Source organism: Heloderma suspectum, chromosome 3, assembly GCF_057233095.1.
Source record: "Heloderma suspectum isolate Gila_16-S chromosome 3, 16-S_ref, whole genome shotgun sequence".
In the NCBI taxonomy this organism is placed as follows: Eukaryota; Metazoa; Chordata; class Lepidosauria; order Squamata; family Helodermatidae; genus Heloderma; species Heloderma suspectum.
The window spans coordinates 227323134-227345678 of NC_139460.1; the positions used below are offsets into that span (position 1 = coordinate 227323134).

Below are 22545 nucleotides of genomic sequence, written 5' to 3' on the forward strand. Positions count from 1 at the left end.
TAATCAGCTTTAATCAAAGTTCTCTGAAGTTACTTAACTATGTTCTCAGGTAGTTCTCAAATAGAATTGGAAGTGACAACTGCATTACCTTTTCTGCTTTCTGACTCTAGAGAAAGTTGTAATAGTTGTTTGAATCATGAAGGGTCTGAAAAGTGACTAATGTGTTTACTCCACATTAGTCACAATCAGAAAGCTGTTTGTGACTTTGAAAGAAGAAAAGAGCAAGATGACATCACTGCATGGTGACATCAAACACAGCCTGTTGGCTGGGCAGACAGACTAGCTGCAAGCTTATATTTTCCTGAGTGAGGCTTAGGTTTAAACAAACAAGAGAAAGTGTACAGTTGGGTCATGAATAAGATCAGAACTACAGACTTGATTCCCAGGAGGAAGCGGCCGAAAGAGATTCGAGCTTCAGCTCCTCTGAGCAGCTACCAAATACAGTTCAATGACATCATCATTTTTATTGTGGAAAGGAAAATGGGAGTGACCAGGAGAATGTTCCTGATGGATCTAGCAAGAAGAAAAGGCTTCAGGGTAGAAAATGAGCTAAGGTATGAAAAAGAAACAATCGTGCTTTAGATTTTTTGTGTGCAGAATTGGAGCTTAAAAACGTACGTAGTCCTGTGCATGTCTACTCAGAAGTATGGCCAGGTAAGTATGTATAGGGTCACAGCTTTAGAGTGCTAGAATGTGTCAACAGATATTCTCTAGCTGTCCTCTAAATATTTTCTACACCTCAAAAAGTTGGAAACGTGTTAGGAAAATAACCAAGTAGTGAGATTTAATTTGAATAATAACCCTGGCCTAGAAATAAGTGGGCTGTTTGGCAACATTTGCTGGTGTGAAACTCCAGTTAGCGTTCTAGTTGCATAGTATTAACTAAGCCTATATATCTTCAAGGAGATTAATATTCAGTTTGAATATTCTGTTCAATCTTAGTTAAATGGAGATGCATTCTGCATATATGTTTACGTTACTATTCTGGTCTGCTGCAAGGAAACATAGCGCCTGCGCCTCATCTTACAGTCCTCTTTGGCAAATCAAGTGGGTTTCTAGTTTTCAGCGTAATGGCATCCCTATGAATTTTGCAGTATCCCTGGTTTCCGTGCTACAGTTCAAAGCTCTATGGGTATTCTCAAGTTAACATTGGAGGTCCTCTGTGAGTGAGCTGACCTAATTACTTCAGAGGAGAAGGCAGCCCCACAAGTGCAAAGGGATGCATGTATGGAACTGCCCATAAAGGGGCTCAATGTGATGTGACACCATTCACACAATTAACAATTTCACGAACAGTTTTTTTTAAAATTAAACAATGACTGGGTTCCCACAACATGGTAACCCACACTCAGTGGTTGAGTGTGGGTTGTTGTGGAACTGTGGGCTGTTTGTTGAACCCCTGGTTAGCATGTTGTCTGAACTCAGGACATTTTCTGCAGGGTGGCTTGTTAACCATGCCTTGTGGCTTATTTTTCTCAAAAAAGCCACCTTGAGAAACCATGGTTTGTTGCTAGGTGTTCAGGATGGTTAACAAGCCGCACTGTATGATTAATAAGCCACAGTTCAACAACAACCCACACTCAACCACTGTGTGGGTGAGCGTGTTGTGTGAACAGCCCCAATATGTTTATTTATTGAAAGTATTTTTATCCAGTTCCTCAGCCCCAAAGGGTCCCAGAGCAGATTATAGATATTCAGTAAAACAAGACAGTCCCCACCTGCAGGCTTACAATCTAAACAGACATGACACACAAGGAAAAAGGAATGGTGAGGGAAAGGAAAAAACAATCAAGTCTTTCAGCATGGCTGGTGGAATAGCTTCGCTTCTCACTCTCATCTCCCTCAGTACAGCCTAAATAATAGCTTGGCAGGGTAGGAAGAACCAATCCAGATTGGGATCCTAATGGGGGAAAGACTTCAACCGTTTTGGATTAGGCCCCCAGCACCTGAAGAATCATGGAGCTGGAAGGCTCTCAGAGGTCACCTGGTCCATCTGCCCATGCAGGAAATCTACTACTAAAGCACCCCTGATAGGTGGCCAGTACTTACAAACTTCTAATGAAGGAAAGCCCACCATTCTTTGAGGCAGTCTGTTCCACTGTTGAACAGCTTGTGCCATCAGGAAGTTTATCCTGACATTTAGTCAAAATCCCCTTTCTTATAACTTGAACCTGTTGGCTTGGGTCCTAGCATCTGGAGCAATGGCAGAAAAAATGGCTCCATCATCTATGTGATGACCCTTCAAATATTTGCAGATGGCTATCGTATCACCTCTTAGTTGTCACTTCTCCAGACTAAACATACCCAACTCTTTCAACCTCTCCTCACAGGACCTGGTCTCTAGGCCTCTCACAATCTTTGTCAACACCCCCCCCCCCCGACTTGTTCCAGTTTCTCAATATCCTTCTTAAACTGCAGTGCCCATGGAGGATAAAGCACCAATGGCTACTAGTCATGATGGCTATATATTACCTTTAGTATTGGAGGCAGTAGGCCCCTCAGTACCAGTTGCTGAGGAACACAGGTGGTGGTGGGGCGCTATTTCCCTCATGTCCTGTTTGTTGGCAATGGTCCTGCCAGGTACGTAGGGCCCTTGGGCAAGATACCTTTTCAGGGGGTTCACCATCCTGGCTGTTTGCTGCCCTGGTATTTCTGCTATTTGGGGCAGGTCTCTCACCACTCCAGTCACCACTCCTCACTGGCTGCACACCCTCAAAAGTAGCAAGCTGTATGGTTCAACTTGCTCCTACTTTCATACTTGGGAAAATACTGTGATTTAAAATGGCTGCAGCCTGGCCTGGCCGAAGCAGGGCTTTTTTTTTTTTTTACTGTGTACCAAACCTTGCCCTGCTGCTATTGCTGCCTGTCTGTGGAGTCATTTGGGGCCCCTCTTGGAGCACAGGGCCATGGCCCTATGCCCTGCAGTCCAACCCTGGTGGCGTCCCTGCTGTGGGCTTCCCATGGGTATTCTGTTCAGCCACCGTGGGAACAGAATGCTGGACTAAACAGGCCTTTGGTCTGACTCAGAATGGCTCTTCTCGTGTTCTTAACTTGCTATTTGCATTGGAAGGAAAGCTCCATCCATGCCAATGGAAGCTTTCCTTCCAATGCAAAAAGGAGGTGCGAGAGGCCTAATCTGTATCAGGAAAAGCCCTCTGCCACTGCTCTGAATCAGGCACGAAGCCCCCTGATCCATATTCAGCCCCCACACACCTGCTATCCACCTTTTTAAAAAAGCACCATTCATGCTATTGCTAATTGTGTAAATGGTGAAAAGCCTAGTTTGGTTAAAGAGCACACTGGATTAGCAATGGGGTAGTCCTTATATGCACAAAAGCCCTGGAGTGCCCACTTATTCCTCACTAAAACCTGTTAATTTCAACTCAATGGCCAATGCTGAAAAAGCAAAATGATGGAGGTTGGAGGAAAATATATAGCTGTGCATAATATATTGTTCCTGCAAATAAACCTTCTTAATTTGGGGAGTCTCAATAAAAAAAGTGTTGAAAGAGCACTCCCACATCTTAATATAGCAATGCTGCTGTGTGTTACAGAAGCATTTAAACTGCAACTCAAGGATCACTGCTTCTGCCAGCCTTATATGAGGGAGCTTTCAGAACATGCCCTATTGAACCTGTTAAAGAAAATTAAATCACCGACTAAGCTTGAGACAGAATGTTTTGAAACTAAGTTTGAAATAGAGCAAGGATATTTCAGGACTGGACCTGTCCATGTAAATAAATACCCGTGAACACCTTTCCTGGAGATGTGCATGAGATATTAGACACTTTTTTCCCTCAGGTGTCAGTGCACCTAGCAAAAAGCCTCTTGAAAAACCTTATCTGAATGACAGCCTTCACCTGTATGAGTTTCCCCCAACCCGGAGATTAGCTTCAGAGACCCTGTTCGTGTGCCCTCCTATAAGATTGATCAGAGCGGCAGGCACAAGAGACAGAGGCCCTGTTTGCACAATCGCAGCTGGGGAAATAAGCCATGGTGGCTTATTTCCCCCTTCACATGTGCTGGTTGTACATGTGCTGGTTGTACCGGGGGATTAACATAACTACCTTTGGCAGCACAGCTTGTCATGCCATGCGAATCCAGCCAGGGTGGCTTGTTGCTGTGGTTAACAAGCCACCCCACAACCCTGCAACAGCCCATGGGTTCTTGGTGGCTTCTTAATAATGGCAGCAAGGCACCCTGCCCAGGTCCACATGACATGACAAGCTGAGCTGTTGAGGGTAATTGTGCTATTCTCACTGGCACATGACTAGCACATGCAGGGTGGTTAACAAGCCACCATAGCTTATTAACCATGCTGTGATCATGCGAACCAGGTTAAATTTTTATTGTGAGAACCAGGTCAAAGTGCTGGCCCCATGGTTAAGAAATTCTCTTCCAACATCAGCATGGCCCAATCAGTACAGGCATTTAAAAGGGCTCTGAAGATGCATTTATTTCAGGCTGACTTATCTTAAAGGATTTCTACCCCTGATGATTAGACACTTTCAGTTATTTTAGTCCATTTTCTAATGTTGTGTTGCTGGCCTGTGAATTGCTTGGGACTACTTTTTTAATTGGCTGTTTTTACTGAAATATATTACATTTTATAGTTGTTTTTAATGTAAGCCACCTTGTGAGGGCTTAGCCCTAAAATGCAGCCTAGAAATATTTCAGTAAAAATTAAATTAATAATATCCACAGCCCCAATAGACTTTGGCACCAGTTGTTTTTCTTTTCTTGTTAACTAAGTGCCAATTCCCTCAGTCAAAATTAGCTTCATTTGCCCCCATTAAATGTTAAGGATGTGGGGAGGGTTGGGGAACATTTCAGCCCCCAAAGCCCACCTTTGTGCCAAAAAGGTTTCTGGTAGAGCATTAATCACTCAGCCCTGATTCTAAGATGGTGGTGGTGGTGAAGCCTCCCTATGGCACTTTTTCGTTGAGCTGGTGAGATATCTTATAATCTTCATAGGCAATCTCTGTGGGAAATAAGAACTCAATTTGGCTGGGTTTACATCCTTACACTGGCTTTGTAAGACAGCAAGAACTGTGGAAGTGAGGCTGAGATAGAAGATATCCAAAGAGGTAGGGAAACTACCGACCCATGGTTCGCATGACATGACGACCCATGGTGTGTTGTCACCCTTGTTTATTTCAGGGTGGCTTGTCGTGACATCTGAAACCAGTGCAGTTATTTCAGTGTGGTTTGCTAACCACACACAAGCCACTGTGAGAACCCTTGATTGGGGTGGCCATGCTAAGCTACAGTGGGTTGTTATTGTGGGTGACCGCAGAATGGCTTAGTGTGATGTCTGAACCCGGATTGGTTTTCCCATCATGGGTAGTTTTATGCAAACAAGCCACCCTGAGAACCCATGGCTTGTAGTGGGGTTGTCTCACAGTGGCTTAGCATGACATTTGAAATTGGCAGAGAAATTTTTGGTTGTCAGGAATGGCTAGAGAACTGGCTGGCAAGAACAGTGATAAGCCCTGCCACTCCTTGTGATCTTGCTAATAGCGCTGTCGTTCTCCCTCATCCCTTCTCAGCCTCAGGTTTTGTTTTTGGTTTCGTCTAAATATTGAAGAAAGGACACTGGAGAGTGTCCTGAATGTCTTCGCAATTTATTTTAAAAATTCACTCCTGCACAAGTGCACAGGAGCAAATCACCACGGCAAGGAATTTTGCACAAATTTCCCCTCTGTTCTACTGCTCTGCCGTGAATATTGCATAATTTCGCCTTCCGTTCTACTGTTCTGCCATGAAATTTGCACAATTTCCCCCTCCGTTTCACTGCCCTGCCATGCATAAATTTTGCATATTTTTTGCGATTCTGCTCACTTCTCTGTACCCCTCATGTACATCTGACAGCTAGCAGCGGAGACCAGTGGAAAGGAAATGACAAAAGCAGCTGGTGGCTGCAGGAAAGAAGGTGCTCTCTCTGTGTGTGTGCTTACTTCAGTGTAACATGGAGCAAATTTTAAAAATAAAAGGTGTTTGCTAGGAAAGGAAGCTAGCTCCCTTTCTGCAATTGGTCTGCTGGGGTTGCTGTCTGAGGAGAGAAACTTCCCCTGCTCCACATGGAAATAATTTTCCAATCCCTTATGAATGAGGGAAGGCGTTCCCAAGCATTCCCCCCCCCCCAAGCGTCTTCACGATAGTGATCTGATGTGGTGGAGGGGGGAGTTTCCCTCATCAGCCGGCAACCTGGGGGACCAGTTGCAGAAAAGGTGTTGACATATGGAATGAGGAAATGAGGATTTCTGCCACAAAGGACCCTGGGATGTGTTCTGGCAGCAGCCTGGAGGACTGAGGGAGAAACAAGTCATGGGAAGCCGCCGAGTGGGCAATAGTCTGTTGGGAGTCAGGGACAAGCCACTCACCCACCATGACCTCTTCTCAGGGTGGCTTAGCGTGATGTGCAAACATAACCTATGCCTTGTTTTTGGGCTGTTCAGGGTGGCGTATTTTCAAGGTAGCTTGTTGTGATGTCTGAACCTGACAGAGTGGATTATGTATGTTTTGTTGGAAAGGAGTAAAGAGCCACCTGGCAAGAGTGGCAAAACCCGGTCTGCTTCTCACAGTCCCCTCCACCCTTCCTCCTCCACCTCACTTCTTCTCTAGCGTGGTGCTTCATTTGACAGCAACTGGCTTTATTCCCTTGTGAGCTGAGTTAGCACAGCTATGCATGTGTGTGTGATTGACTTACCTCTGGGTAAGCATGTGTGCCCCCAATTTGGGACTATGGCAATTCAAGGGGAAGGGATTTCCCCCCTCTTTCCCCCCTCCTGTTTTCATGCTGAAATCCCTCACCCACACACACACATGGGGGGGGGGGATGTTAAAAAAAGGAAAAAAATGCAATTCCCTCCCCCTTTTTTAACCATTCCCTGGGGGGGGGTAGCGTTAAAACGGGAAAGCTTAAATCCCCCTCCCAAATCACCATGGTCCGAAATTGGGGTTGGGCATACTTACCCAGAGATAAGTCAATCACACATACACACATAGATGGGCTAGGAAGAGGAATGTTGCTTGTCCCTGGCTGTGAGGAGGAGCCAAGGAGGCTTTTGATAAAAAGTATTAAAGAAAGAAAATAAATAAAACCCTCAGCCACCTTGTCCTAAAAAGAAAGATAAGCCCCCTACTCCATTCCAAAGATATGGCATATATATGTCAATGCAGATGCTTCGTAAGGCAAGAAAGGAGGGGGGAGACTCTCATCACAGCAGGAGTATAGAGGAGTTGTGCCGCAAAGGCCCCTGGGATATACTCAGTGAATGGGTGGGAGGATGAAGGGGAAAACAAACCATGGCAAGCTGGCGAGCGCCTGATCGTCTGTCAGCAGCATTGCGGCATAGTGAGTGATTAACCAGCCCACTGTGCCTTGTTTTCAGTGTGGCTTATCATGATGTGTGAATCAGGCCATTGTTTATTTGTTTGTTTGTTTATTTATTTATTTATTTATTTATTGCATTTATATCCCGCTTTTTTTCCTCTTGCAAGGAACGCAAGGCAGCTTACATGATCCTCCTCCTCTCCCTTTTATCCTCGCAACAACAACCCTGTGAGGTAGGTTGGGCTGAGAGTCTGTGACTGGCCCAAAGTCACCCAGTGAGCTTCCATGGCTGAGTGGGGACTAGAACCCGGATCTCCCAGCTCCCAGTCCAACACTCTAGCCACTATGCCACACTGGCTCTATGTGTAGGTAATCAGGAGGTAGGATGGGAAAGTGAACAGATTGCAATAAGCAGAATCTTAACATAAATGGAGAATACAGAGGTCTGAGTTAAAATGTATTTATCTAATTGATTGATTGATTGATTGATATCTTGCTTTTCCACCCCAAGTGGCACTCAAGGTGGTTAACAATAACAAAATACAGATTAAAAACAAAATCTTAATTAAAACATAACATAAAAACAGATCCATTAAAACGCACCAATAAACATACAAGTAGGTGTTGGAGTCTGAGGGGGGTATGTGGAGTCGGGCGGACTCCCTCTTGCTCAGCCTCCTGGACCAGCTGGTTGAGCTGCTGTGCTTACTGGACCCACTGGTCAAGAAGCTGTGCAGTCCATAAGTGCCCAGCGGCCACCTGTTCCGTGTCAAAAAATGGCAGCTCGCTGAGGGGATGGGCGGCTGCTGGGTGCTTGACAGGCACCCACGGACTGCGCGGTGGTTTACATGGCAAGCAGGGCCAGCTGGCCAGTGGGGATGCAGCAGACAGGCGGTGGTGCGGATGGAGGTGAGTCCGTCCTTCCCTACACACAACAATTAAAAGAAAAGAAATAGCACTAAAAAAAATAAATAAAAGAAACAGACTGTACCCATATAAAATAAATGGAGACTTGAGGAAAGGAGAGGCCTAAAAGCGTGTTTGTCTTGTTAAAAAGAAGTTCAAACAGGGCCTAGGAAGTTGTTTAATATTGATGGGGACGAGGGTAGCAGACAAAACAAGAATGCTGGCCAAATGGTAGTTGCTGAAGACAGCAGGATCTGTTGGCAATGTGAAGAAGCAATGGCTGGTGGAGGTGTGGAGTTGGAAAAAGGAGGGACCAAGGAAAGGTTAGGGTAATGGGGAAAGTCTTGGGCCTGGGATCAGGAGGGGCTGTGAACTGTGCAGGAATGGAGTGGACACGCAAGGATATAGAGGACTGCAGTTCTGTTAGCTGGAAGGGCTCATGTACCTTCACAAGTTTCCTAGAAATTATCATTCTCCTGGGTGTAGCTTCTCCACCTCGGTAACTCTATTATTTCAAAAAGCAGCCCCTGAGTCAAATATCTGATCTGGATCTGTATTAACATCACAGAGTCTTGGAGCTGGAAACTGTAAAGGGCAGAGAGGCCCAAGTTGTTTCAAAGTTGGTGGATTGTGTCCCCACAGAACCAAACAGACTCTGCTTGATAAAGAAACCTCCAAGTTTTATTTAAACAAGAAGCTTTTCTGCAGAGTTCTCCCAGGCTGTGGCCTCTTTCTCCTCAAGCCAGAAGCAGAGGGTGTTGCCATCAACTACTTCCTGGCTCCTCCCAGGAAGCACAAGGGAGAGAGGAGTTGTACATGCTGATTTGAAGTTGTGGTCCAAATCCATTATGGAGAGAGAAAAGCGAGGCAAGCCTTGAGTTAAGCCAGAGCCGAGTCACTCCAGGAAGACTTCCATTGTGGGCTATGAATGAAGCACCAGGCTTCAGTTTGCCTGCCTGCCTTTGTGGCAATGACGGCTCTGATCTTTGCTAGGCGAAGGTATCATTGCTGCTGAAGAAGCTTGACAAGCCCAGACCAGTCTCACCTTGTCTCCTTCCTTCCTTCTTGGCTGTAGCCCATAGATGGGTCCCAAAGGAAGCCTTAGGCCTCTCACATACTAAGACCTAGTTCGCATGGGTCACAAGTCTGGGTTGTTCTTCCCCTAACCCATAATTTCACATTTGGACCTCACGGATAACAAGCCAGTGACAGAACCTTCCTAGGTTGTTTAGCTCAGTGGGAGCGGGTGGTGGGAACCGGAAAGCTTGCTCACTCCCACTCCTTTGTGGCTACCCAGAGTTTAAACAAACCTCGGGTAACTGTGACGTGCGAAACAGGCTGTAGTAAAATTAAGCCAAATGGCAAATTTGGGAGTTACAGGGATGGTGATGTAGATCTTTTCATTTTCTCTCCACTTTTTTTTCTGAACTTAGATATGGAAATCTTCAGGGAACAGTTATCAAAACAGTTTCAAATGAACAAGATTCCCTGATTTCACGCTACTGTTCTTGGAAGATTGTACAAAAATTTCGTTATTTTAATGATTACAGGAATGAATTGGTTTCTGAACAATTTTGAGATCTACAGCCTGAGTTTTATCTCCATTTGCTTATGTACCTACATATCCCTTGCCCTTCAAAACCCTTCACCTAAATGTATTTGTAGAGTTCACTCATACAATCTTTTAGCTTTCCGTTTGCTAGACTGAATAGGTGGCCCTTTAAAATTCACCTTTGAAGAGGCTGATGTGCTTTGGACTGATTTTCATTCAGTAATTTTTGAACTTTTGGGACCCAGGCTAAATTGAACAGAGTAATGCAAATTAGGTCTTTTCCTGTGTATTGAGTAAAACAGAAAACAAGAACCAAAAAACAAAACAGAACAGAAAAACACTTCCCTTTCTCTTGTGGTAGCACCAAGCTTAATAACTTCCTCAAAAAACTGTGCATTCTTTGCTGCCATGTGACTAGTGGCTAAACATTTTGTGTCCACCAAGACGCCCAGTTGTCTGACCTCTGAATGTTCCCATGAATTAGGTCACCATCAGGTAGCAACATTTATTATTGTGCATTCAACATCTAATACTTCCAAATAGAATCTCTCCAACAGAATCTTATGGGAGCATCCAGTTCATTCTGCAATGACTTTTGGAACTCCTTCTGAGAGAGAAAATTATGAAAAAAGTTAGTGTTTGCATTAATACATCGCTAATAAGCCTCCCGTATGTACGTATAAAGCCATCACACTCTAGCATAACCAAGAAACAGAACTCAAGGCAAGACTATTCTAATAGGACTGGGGTTTCCAATGTGTTGCCTCTCTTTGTGCCTGCCAGGCTTCTAGTCCCTCCTGATTTTTATTTCATTTATTAAGGTTAACCCCCCTTTTTTTTAAACTGGGAGGATGGCATGCTGCAAAGCAAAGAGCTGTCTTCCAACATCATCTTTATCCGAGTTCAAAACAGTGGTTTGTGTTTTGGAGCTCTGGTCGCACCTGTGGTTCTTAGGTTCTTTGTCTGACCAATTCACCTTCTCAGAAATAAATGTTTTGTGACTCGTCATGCCCGCTATGGTAACCATTTTATGAATGGGCAAACTTGCCCCATGGCAGCCATTTTGTGCAAGTGCCCACAAACTTCTGTCTCAAAATTCAAAATGTGCTCACTAGCCCAATTTTTTTTGGCATGGTGGCTCCCATTGAATTTTTTTGGGCAAAGTAAAATGGAGAGGCTGTAGCTCAGTGACAGAACCTGTGCTTTGTATGCAAAAGGTCCCAGGTTCATTCTCTGGCATCTCCAGAATTAGGATTTGAAAAGACTTCTATCTGGAACCCTGGAGAGCTGCTCCAGCCAGTGTAGATAATATTGGACTGGGTGGACCAATAGTCTAACTCAGTAGGCATGGAAACTTGGTTCCTACTACAGGCATGCTGATCGAGGTAATGGACAGTTTTAGTAGGAGTCTTCCTAAGATGCATACTATTTCTCCACTCATACCCCTTCCATAATTGTGATGGCTATTTCACTAGTATCAAATAAAACAACTCTCAAGTAAGCCCACTCCTGTCTGTCCATTCTGCAGATGTCTGTCATTCAGCCTAGTGCTTTGCTTCTGGGTGTGTATCTATGTATAACTTGTTTTTCATTTTATAAAATGTCCAGCCAACTTCATATACATGAAAATCATGAATATAAAGGGTTCCCAATATTCACAATCATTATCAATTTGGTCTTTGCTTCTGTGAATCTCTGAAAGAGAAACATCAGATTTTTAAAAACTTTATGCACAATACAATGGTTACTCACTGAAATGACATGGCCAGACTCTGAATAGAATCAGTGCTAGCTCCAGCAGAACATAGCAGACAGTGACCCTCCAAAAGATGTTAATCTATACAGTTTCAGGGTATGTGTGTGTGATAGCTTAGAACAGGGTAAATAGGGAGAAGAGATGTCCTGCCAATATGTTTCAGATTTTTAGTTTTGTTTTCCGGCATCCGTTTTGAATTCACTTCAGCCAGGACCATTTAACTGTCAATTTTTTAAGAATTGTCAACAATATCTGTGGAAATCCTGCATTTCTTACATTTGCTGCCAAGAATATGATGCAGCTGTAAAAGTATCACAGGAAACTGGGGGCATGTTGGCTAAACTGCTGTTGTGAGTGCCGACATGGCAGAGTTCCCAGATCTTCAGCATTATACAAATACATTAAATATGCGCATTTTATATAAAGGGATATAAACCACAGGAAGCAGAAGTTAAACATCTCTAACTGAATTTTTTTTAAAAAAAGACAACAAGGCAGAGCACAGCAGTTTAATTAAAGGGGAACCTAGCAGTGTGTTGATCAGATAAATTATGTGTAGTGAATCCAATAATTTAGATATTTAGGCTTTAATTCTGTACACACTTATCTGGTAGTAAGTGTAATTGACTCCATTGCTCACTTACTTTTGAGTACACACACACAGGATTGTGTTTCCACCTTTCCACTATAAATAGTGCTCAAGGCATCTAACAACATCAAAGGGAAAGAAATACAACAAAGCAATCAATAATTAAAATCTTAAAATCCCCTCTGCCAAAAAAGAGAGAGACAACATGGCAATATAACGTTCTTCTGATGCTCCCTACTGCAATATGCTTTGACTACTGGAATTTCAAAACTAGTATTTCAAACTCTATTATTTTGGTTATCCACTGGTAGGGTTGATATGTAGCCTAATAACCCCCTGTTGTTTTACCCTAAACACATGCAAGGTTAGTTGATTCAGTAAAGCAGAAGTTTTTCCAGCAAGGAATGAGACAACATAAGAGTGTGGTAAGTGTAATACCAGAAAAGTACACTTAAGAAGGAATATCTATATGTATAGATGATCCAAACATTGGCCTAATTCATATTTCCTGTACTGCTGGGTCAGTGTTCTTGGAATTTTGTCAAGATGGTTTTACCATGATCTGGTATTCTGTGCCTTCAATTTCTGAATGCATTTTGACAAGATTGAACAAGGGACTGAAGCAATAACTCTGAACAAATGACTCTGAAGGCTGCCTAGCAATTCTTAGATACTGGCTCTCCAGATCAGCTGGTCAGCTGTAATACCCCCTCTGGACATTATTTGGGTGGCACTGCAGTAAAGCAAATAGCAGGCTCACTGCTCCTTTTACATCAGAGCTGCCCCTTTGGAGCAGGGCACCAGGCACGGAATTCTTGCAACCAAAGCCTCTGGTTCAAGTTGCTTGAGCTGAACTCCATGCTATGCAGGAAATCTATGACTGGCTGGACTTCCCAACATTTTTATTTAGACTTAAAAACTGCTATGGAGCGATGCTGGGGGGAGAGATTAGATCAGAGCAGCAGAGCTGAAAGGTGAGGTGTTTAACCATTTTCCCCTGCGCCAATTTCCTGATCTAAATCCCACCCCTCCGCCATTTGCAGGTGCTATTAGCCCTGCAGCAGAAAAGCCCTCCATAGCAACTTTGAAATAAAATGGTAAAAACATCTAAAGATCTGATCACAGATTTGCATAGCTCTATTCAGGTGTTTGGAATCTAGGTACGCTAAATGCCTGACGAGTGCGAGCACACTAGCTCCACACCTGTCATTAGAACATAAGAACATAAATACATAAGAAGAGCCCTGCTGGATCAGACCAAGGGTCATGAATCATGTAATCATAGAACAGTAGGGTTGGAAGGGGCCTACAAGGCCATCGAGTCCAACCCCCTGCTCAATGCAGGAATCCAAGTCAGAGCATCCCTGACAGATGGCTGTCCAGCCTCGTCTTGAATGCCTCCAGTGTGGGAGAGCCCACCACCTCCCTAGGGAATTGGTTCCATTGTCGTATTGCTCTAACAGCCAGGAAGTTTTTCCTGATGTTCAGCCAGAATCTGGCTTCCTGTAACTTGAGCCCATTATTCCATGTCCTGCACTCTGGGATGATGGAGAAGAGATCCTGGCCTTCCTCTCTATGACAATCTTTCAAGTACTTGAAGAGCGCTATCATATCTCCCCTCAGCCTTCTCTTCTCAAGGCTAAACATGCCCAGTTCTTTCAGTCCCTCTTCATAGGGCTTTGTTTCCAGTCCCCTGATCATCTTTGTTGCCCTCCTCTGAACCCTCTCCAGTTTGTCTGCATCCTTCTTAAAGTGTAGTGCCCACAACTGGACATAGTACTCCAGATGAAGCCTAACCAGTGCTGAGTAGAGGGGAACTAGTAGTTCCCGGGATTTGGAAGCTATGCTTCTATTAATGCAGCCCAAAATAGCATTGGCCTTTTTTGCAGCCACATCACATTGTTGGTTCATATTCAGCTTGTGATCGACAACAATTTCAAGATCCTTCTTGCTTGTAGTGTTGTTGAGCCAGGTATCCCCCATCTTGCAACTGTGCATTTGGTTTCTTTTTCCTAGGTGCAGAACTTGGCATTTATCCCTATTAAATGTCATTCTGTTGTTTCCTGCCCAGCGCTCCAGTCTATCAAGATCACTTTGAATTTTGTTTCTGTCTTCCAAAGTATTAGCTATCCTGCCCAATTTTGTGTCATCTGCAAATTGATTAGCATTCCCTGCACCTCCTCCTCCAAGTCATTAATAAAAATGTTGAAGAGCACTGGGCCCAGGACTGAGCCGTGTGGTACCCCACTCGTTACCTCTCCCCAGTTTGAGAAGATCCCATTGATAAGCACTCTTTGAGTCCAATTCTGTAGCCAACTGTGGATCCACCAGATCGTTGTTTCATCTAGCCCACTTTGAGCTAGTTTGCTCATCAGGATATCATGGGGCACTGTCAAAAGCTTTGCTGAAGTCGAGGTATATTATGTCTACAGCATTCCCATGGTCCACAAAGGAGGTTACTTGATCAAAAAATTAGATCAGATTCGTCTGGCAGGACTTGTTCTTGACAAATCCATGTTGGCTTTGAGTAATCACTGCATTGTTTTCAAGGTGCTTACAGATGGATTGCTTTATCATCTGCTCCAGAATTTTCCCAGGGATTGATGTCAGACTGACTGGTCTGTAGTTCCCAGGTTCCTCCTTTTTACCCTTTTTGAAGACAGGGACAACATTAGCCCTCCTCCAGTCATCTGGCACTTCCCCCATCCTCCATGATTTCTCAAAGAGAATAGACAGTGGTTCTGAGAGTTCTTCTGCCAGTTCCTTTATTACTCTAGGATGCAGTTCATCTGGCGCTGGAGATTTGAACCTATTCAAAGTAATTAGGTGTTCCTTGACCATATGCCTATTGATCTCAAGCTGCAATCCTGCCCCTTCAGCCTGTACTTCGCCTTTGCCAGGGGGTCATAGACCCTCTTTTGGGAGAAGACTGAGCCAAAGTAGGAATTGAGCACCTCTGCCTTTTCTTTGTCATCTGTTATCATTTTGCCATCCTTATTTAATAGCTGAACAACCATTTCTTTCCTCTGTCTTTTACTATGCACGTAGCTGAAGAAAGCCTTTTTGTTGCTTTTAGCATCCCTCGTTAACCTCAGCTCGTTCTCAGCTTTAGCCTTCCTGACGCCATCCCTGCAATTCTGTGCTACCTGCCTGTACTCTTCCTTTGTTGCTTGGCCTTCTTTCCACTTCCTATATGTGTCCTTTTTTGTTTTCAGGTTATCTCTAAGCTTTTTGTGAAGCCACATTGGCTTCTGTTGTCTTCCACCTTTTCTTCTTGTTGGAATTGTTTGTAATTGTGCCTTGAGAATTTCCTTTTTTAAAAGCTCCCACCCATCTTGGACTCCTTTTCTCATTAGAGTCGCTTGCCATGGGACTTTACTGATCATTGTTCTGAGTTTATTAAAATCAGCTTTCCTAAAATCCAGGGTACGCGTTTGACTACACTCAGCTTTTGCTTCCCTTAGAACCAAGAACTCAAATACAACATGGTCGCTTTCCCACAGAGTTCTGATAACTGCTACTTTATCCACTAAGTCATCTCTGTTGGTTAGGATCAAGTCAAGAATAGCCGATCTTCTAGTTCCTTCCTCTACTTTCTGTAGGAGGAAGTTATCCGCCACACAAGTCAGGAATTTCCTGGAGGGGCCATGTTTTGCAGAATTTGTCTCCCAACAAATATCAGGGAAATTGAAGTCCCCCATTACTACTACATCATGCTTCCTTAAAACATTGGCTATTTGCTTTTCAAAAGTTTCATCCTCGTCTTCTCCTTGATTGGGTGGCCGGTCATAGACTCCGACCACCAGGTTCCTTTTATTCTTTGCTCCATTTATTTTGATCCAGATGCTCTCGATGGGGCTACTAAGCTCATCCTCCTGTATTTCTGTGCAGAGATATGTATTTTTCACATACAGTGCAACCCCACCTCCCTTTCTGTTCCTCCTGTTCTTTTTGAACAAGTTATATCCTTCATTTGCTGTATTCCAGTCATGAGAGTCATCCCACCAAGTCTCAGTTACACCTATCAAGTCATAATTTCCCTCTTTTATGAAGAGTTCAAGTTTGTTCTGTTTGTTTCCCATACGCTGGGCATTAGTATATAGACATCGAAGACCATGTGCTTCATAGGACTTTCTTCCTACATGTGTCTGAAGACTATTATTGGGCGCTATTAGAACTGTTCTCTCCGTTGCAGTGCATGTGCCTATGTCCATTGTTACCCCCAACTTTACATCTCCCTTCCCCGTAGGATTCAGTTTAAAGCCCTCCTGATGAAGTTCTTCATGCTGTGGCCAAATACATTCTTCCCATCCTTTGTGAGGTGCAACCCGTCCCTTGCCAACAGCCCATCTTCCAGGAAGTATAGCCCGTGGTCCCAGAATCCAAATCTCTCTTGTCAGCACCACCTTCGTAGCCAGTCATTCACCCGGAGTATTTTTCGTTCCCTTTCTATCCCTCTTCTAACTACTGGAAGGATGGATGAGAAAGCTATCTGGGCCCCAAAGTTCTTGAGTTTCCTTCCCAAAGCTTCAGTCTGACGTGATTTCTTCATAGCTCCGCTTGGCGGTATCATTTGTTCCCACATGGATGAGAAGAAAGGGATACCTGTCAGTGGGCTTTATGAGTGCAGGCATGAGTATTTTTCTTTCCCTTTCTAGCCCTCTTCTAACTACTGGAAGGATGGATGAATCTAGTCCAGCATTCTGTTCACACAGTGGCCAACCAGCTGACAATCAGGAACCCACAACCAGGGCATGAGCACAACAGCTCCCTCCTACCCAAGTTTCCCAGCAACTGGTGTACATAGGCTCAGTGCCTCTGATACTGGAGGTAGTACATATCCATCAGGACTAGTAGCCATTGATAGCCTTCTCCTCCAGGAATTTATCTAGCCCCCCTTTAAAGCCATCTAAATTAGTGGTGATCGCTAGCTACATGTTGTGGTAGCTAATTCCATAGTTTAAGTATGCACTTTGTGAAGAAATCCTTCCTTTGATCTGTCCTGAATCTCCAACCAATCAGCTTCATGGAATGACCCTGGGTTCTAGTATTATGAGAGAGGGAGAAAAATGTATCCCTATCCACATTCTCCACACCATACATAATTTTGTAGACTTCGATCATGCCTCCCCTTACCCTGCTTTTTTCAAAGCTAAACAATCCCAGCTGTTCTAACCTTCCCTCATAGGGTGATGCTCCAGCCCCTATGATTATTTTAGTTGCCCTTTTCTGCACTTTTTCCAGCTCTACAATATCTTTTTTTAGGTGTGTACACAGCATTCTGAGTGTGGTTGCACCATAGATTTGTATAAGGGCAGCATGATATTGACAGTTTTATTCTCAGTTCCATTTCTAATTATGCCTAACATGGAGTCTGCCTTTTTTACAGCAGCCGAACACTGGGTTGACATCTTCATTGAGCTGTCCACCACAACCCCAAGTTCTCTTTCCTCGTCAGTCACTGCTAGCTCAGATCCCATCAGGCTATACTTGAAGTTGGGATTTTTTGCCCCAGCATGCATCACTTTACACTTGCTTACATTGAACCACATTTGCCATTTAGATGCCCATTCTCCCAGTTTGGAGAGATAATTTTGGAGCTCTTCACAATTCCTTTTTGTTTTAACCACCCTACATAATTTGCTGTCATTGGCAAACCTGGCCACTTCACTGCTCACTCCTAATTCCAGATCATTTATGAACAGATTGAAAAGCATTGGTCCTAATACAGATCCCTGTGGGACCCCACTATTTACTTCCCTCCATTGGGAGAATGTACCATTTATTCCTATTGTCTGCTTTCTGTTCTTTAACCAGTTACTGATCCATAAGAGGACCTGTCCTCTTATTCCATGACTACCACATTTGCTCAGGAGTCTTTGGTGAGGGACTTTGTCAAAAGCCTTTTTGAAGTCCAAGTAAACAATGTCTACACCCTGTCTACATGTGTATTGACATTCTCAAAGAACTCTAAAAGGTTAAGGAGACAGGACTTACCTTTGCAGGAGCCATGTTGATTCTTTTTCAGCATAGCTTGTCCTTCTATATGCTTGCTAATTTTATCTTTAATAAAGGTTTCAACCAATTTACCTGGAATAAATGTTACGCTAACTGGCCTGTAATTTCCTGGATCCCCTTGGATCCCTTTTAAAAAGTTGGTGTTACATTGGCCATTTTCCAGTCCTCTGGTAAAGAGGCTGATCTTAGGGACATGTTGCATATTTTGGTTCAAAGATCAGCATTTTCATATTTGAATTCGATGAGTGTGCCATTGTTTTAATTGCCCTCTACATGCAGAGGACAACTTTCTGCAGGGAGAACTTACTGTCTCTGTGGAGGCTCTCTCTGTGATTTAGAGCCCTGGCATTTGATGAGGAGAACCTCCACAGCTGAAGGAGGACTCCCCTTTGCCCTTGCTCCTCCTCCTCTTCACATGTTTATTTTCACATTCTGAATGCCTGAATAGGGCTCATCTCAGGTATAGTTTGGCCATAACTGCTTCCTCCTTATGGGAATATGGCCACTGTTCATGGTCTTGTAATAAAAGAATTGGCACTGCTGTGAAGCGACAAGGAGTTTCAAAGAACAGCTACAGTGTTTGCATTTGAAAACTTCCCAGTTTGGCTGTGGGCCTCCTGTGTACAACATGGGGAACAAATGCCGTGTTTCTCCCCATAATGTTTCCACCTTTGCTATTAGGATTTTTGAAATAATAGAGATAAGAATGGGTTCATCTGACTGCATGGTGCTAGACAGGTTCAAGTTAGTGTACATGTAGTAGGACTGGTAGTTTTACAGACAGTGGTACTCAATTGAGATTAGAATGGTGCATCAGCTTGCTTTTATGAGGTGGGCTGTGTGCAGGTAGTTTATGGTGGAGAGGGTAGTCTGCAAAATAGTTTGTTTCTGCCAAATATGTCACTGTGAGGTTTTAAGAAAAGCTCTTTTACCCAAAAGCTGTTGTTAAGGTCATCCATCTTGCTTGTGTGGCATTGTGTCATTCTTTCTGGCCCATGGGAGCCACTGAGGGTAGCCCAAATTTGTACTAGGCTGCCCTTTGCAGTAGCAATGGCAACTATTCCACACTGCAACATATTCCAGTATTCACTAGGCATTGGATGGATATCAGCTGCAGTGGCAAGTCACCGCTTGTGCCACTCCGCTAAAGGTGATCTATGGGATCTTGCCACTATCTTGTGTTTTGTGGGTGAATAGTATACTTCATTACATACTTCCCTTATGGCAAGCAAGGATCCGTTAAAAGGGCTTCTGTGCTATCACATTTGAGTAGGAATTTAAACACAGCTCTAGTAGGTGTCTTAAGTAGCCCAGTCAGTTTCATGGGGACCTGAACCAGAATATCAATGTTGGACACAATGCATAATTTAAAGGGGTTATTTCATGTACATTTTTTTTCAACTGCTATATACAAAGAACTGATTGTTGTGTTCAGAAGGTTTATTGGAAAATATTAGCAGTGGCATTGCTTTAAAAAGTTTAATTCAACAGATTCCTGACTATTATGAAGCTCTCAGTCAATGACAGGCACACTTTTTATTCCCAAGGCTGTCAGGTAATATTAAGGAGGCTCTTCATTACAGTAGCATGTGGGCAAGCCAAATGTTTTCCGTGCTTCAGGCAGTGGCACAAAAGAACAAGTGTCTCAAAGATATTAATTGATGCTGACCCTGAGTGTTGGAGAACGGTGCAGATGCATTTTGAAAATGTCTTTGAAGGCATTGGGATATCAAATCACCTTCCCCTTTCATGGTATGTATAGTGATTTTCAAGTTTGCCACTACAAACTCCTACCCAGGAGGGAGGTAAACTCATGTCTTTGTGTTTGTTTCTCTAGTGATTCTGTAACCCACATCGTGGCTGAGAATAATTCTTGCACTGAAGTCTTGAAATGGCTGCAAATACAACAGGTGGAAGATGCTTCAAGGTTCAGGCTCCTTGATGTTGCGTGGCTGTCAGCTTGCATGGAGGTGGGAAGGCCGGTGGATTCGGATAAATATCAGCTTCTTGTAAGTCAAATGCACCCAATGTGAAACCAATAGGTTGGGCAACGTGTTGGAAAAGTCATACCATGATTAATGAATGGTTAGGCCAGAGTGCTTATGTTTATACTGATTGGGTTGGAGCCAGATTTAGTCATATTTAGAGACCCATTGTGTTCATGGCCATAAAGGTGGGAACAATTCCTGCCATCATAGCAGCTCTGTAATTGCCACCATCATTGTGGGTGGTACTTCAATCTGTTTAGCTGTGAAGGTGTATGCTCCATGAGACTGTGGGTATGAGCAAGCCTGAGGAGAATAACATGGAAAAGAACAGGAAGTGCACTGTATGTGTGAACCAGCTCTTCATAAGTGGGTGCTTCCAGATGAGGCTTTTATCGTGCAATTGTCCTGTCTTAATCACAGAATTTTACAGAGGGTTCCAGACATCATCATCTTTGGTTTGTAAGTCTCCCATGTTTTCCCACAGCTTCTTCTGTCTTTTTTCTTACCAGAAATAAATCAGTTAGTGACAGAATAGATGCGCAATGGCCCTGTTTCGATGTAATGGTGGTGTCTGGTGGCAAATAGTGGGTTAATTAACCCATGAATTGTGGGTATGCATGCTGCACCTGAAACAATTCCTGTTTCCATTAACAACCCTCCAATGCTGCATTCAGCAGTTGTTTCCATGCCATCTGAACAGGGCGACTTGGAATTGTTTGTGGGTTAAACAACCCCAAGTGAACCCATGGCTTGTTCTTGGGCATTCAAGGGTTGTTAATGGAATGCGGCAGTCGAGGGTTGTTAATGGAGACAGGAAGCAGCTCATCCCTGCAATTCATAGGTTAATTAATCCACAATTTGCTGTCAGATGCCACCGTTATATCTGAACAGGATCAATGTCTTTTGTTTGGTAGTGCTAGGAGCCTTCTGACTGGAAGCACGCATTGTTATCAGTATAGACTTTTTGTTCACATAGTATGAACGGATAAAAGGTGGAGATATTAGGAGGTGTAGTGTTCCTAATGAGTTAACTTTCATGAGTGCAGAACCAGGGAATGACAATTGGTCTAGAGTAATATCTGTTATCACTAATAATTTAAAAGCCATGCTGAGATCTCAGTTTCTATAATCTGCACTGATAAAAATATAATGTTATCTCCAAATGTCTTCAATATACTATGATCATATTGTTCAGTGCAGGTGTTGCACACACAGGATAACTTACCAACACTTATTAAAGTTTATTAAGGGGTAATTAATCCATTTTGGGTGATCCTGAACAGGTATACAAAATAATAATCTAAACCGTGGGTGGCCAGACTTCAGGCATGTCTCTACTACTTTGTTTGCTTCTACTTGAACCCCAAGATCCACCAACTAGAGCCATGTGCAAAAGGTGTACACTTAGAATTAGGTAACAGGGTGCCTCTGAACACATTTTGAGGCTAGGAAGTTGACTTCAGTAACAGAGTTGAATCACTTTACACAAAAGTCTGTTCCTGGTTACCCCAAGCTTTCTTCATTTTAAGTGCCTAGTTTAGGTGGGATAAATCATTTGTTGTTGTCATTCTGTTAAACAATTGGAAGTAAAAAGTATTTGCTGATCTACTGCAGATCACCCAGAGATATACCAATAGATCCTGATCTACTTTCTGCCTACCCCAGATCTAAACCAAAGGGATAGTGCTTTTTTTTCTTTTTCAAGGAAATATTGCCATTGCATTTGAGGAAAAGATCTAAACAATAGATTATTTGTAATAATATTTGTAACCCTGCAAAGCAATATGGTTAGGCTTGTCAATGCTTTGACTAAAGTATGTTCATTTGAATACATTTGATCATATGCATGTCTATGTTCAATACTAGTCATTACCTAACATAGGGGTTATGCTAAAAGATTATAAACTAAGGTAGCAACCTCAAAGATGGATCATGTAATGAAGGAAACAGCTAACAAACTGTGTATTATTATGGAGAATATTGTCATATTAATTAAGTAATGTTGTATGTATTAACCTACTTGTTCAGATTAAAGTTCACAGTCTCTTTCAACAGCTTAAGATACATACAAAACTATAGGCTGGAAGTCAAAGGTTTGGTTCATTATTTTGATTCAGCTCTATCTTCAGTTCTTGACCATATGTACCATTTCTTTCTGGCTGTTCTCTCTCTCTCTCCCCCCATGACATGACTCCCATCATATTCTTTTCCCCATGTCTCTTGCTTCTTTCACGATTCCTTGCCTAGGTCCCTCTGCCTCTTCTCTCTCTCTCTCCCTCTCTCAGACAGTCTCTCATGGCGCAATCCTATGGAGATAGGCAGCTGCCTCCGAACTTGGAGGTGACTGCCTATCCAATGCAGGGCAGGAGAAGCATGGAAGGGATTGTCCCCTCTGCACTT

At 43.3% G+C, this 22545-nt stretch overlaps 1 protein-coding gene across 1 annotated transcript in view; it reads left to right on the forward strand.

Annotated features, from left to right (window-relative positions):
* Positions 1-351: 351 nt before the first annotated feature.
* The window catches only part of DNTT (DNA nucleotidylexotransferase), a 174782-nt gene continuing 152588 nt past the window's right edge, over positions 352-22545 (forward strand). The window contains exons 1-2 of the mRNA XM_084841922.1: positions 352-554; positions 19995-20166. Coding sequence (XP_084698048.1) covers positions 352-554; positions 19995-20166 — 375 coding nt within the window. The remainder of the gene's footprint in view (positions 555-19994; positions 20167-22545) is intronic.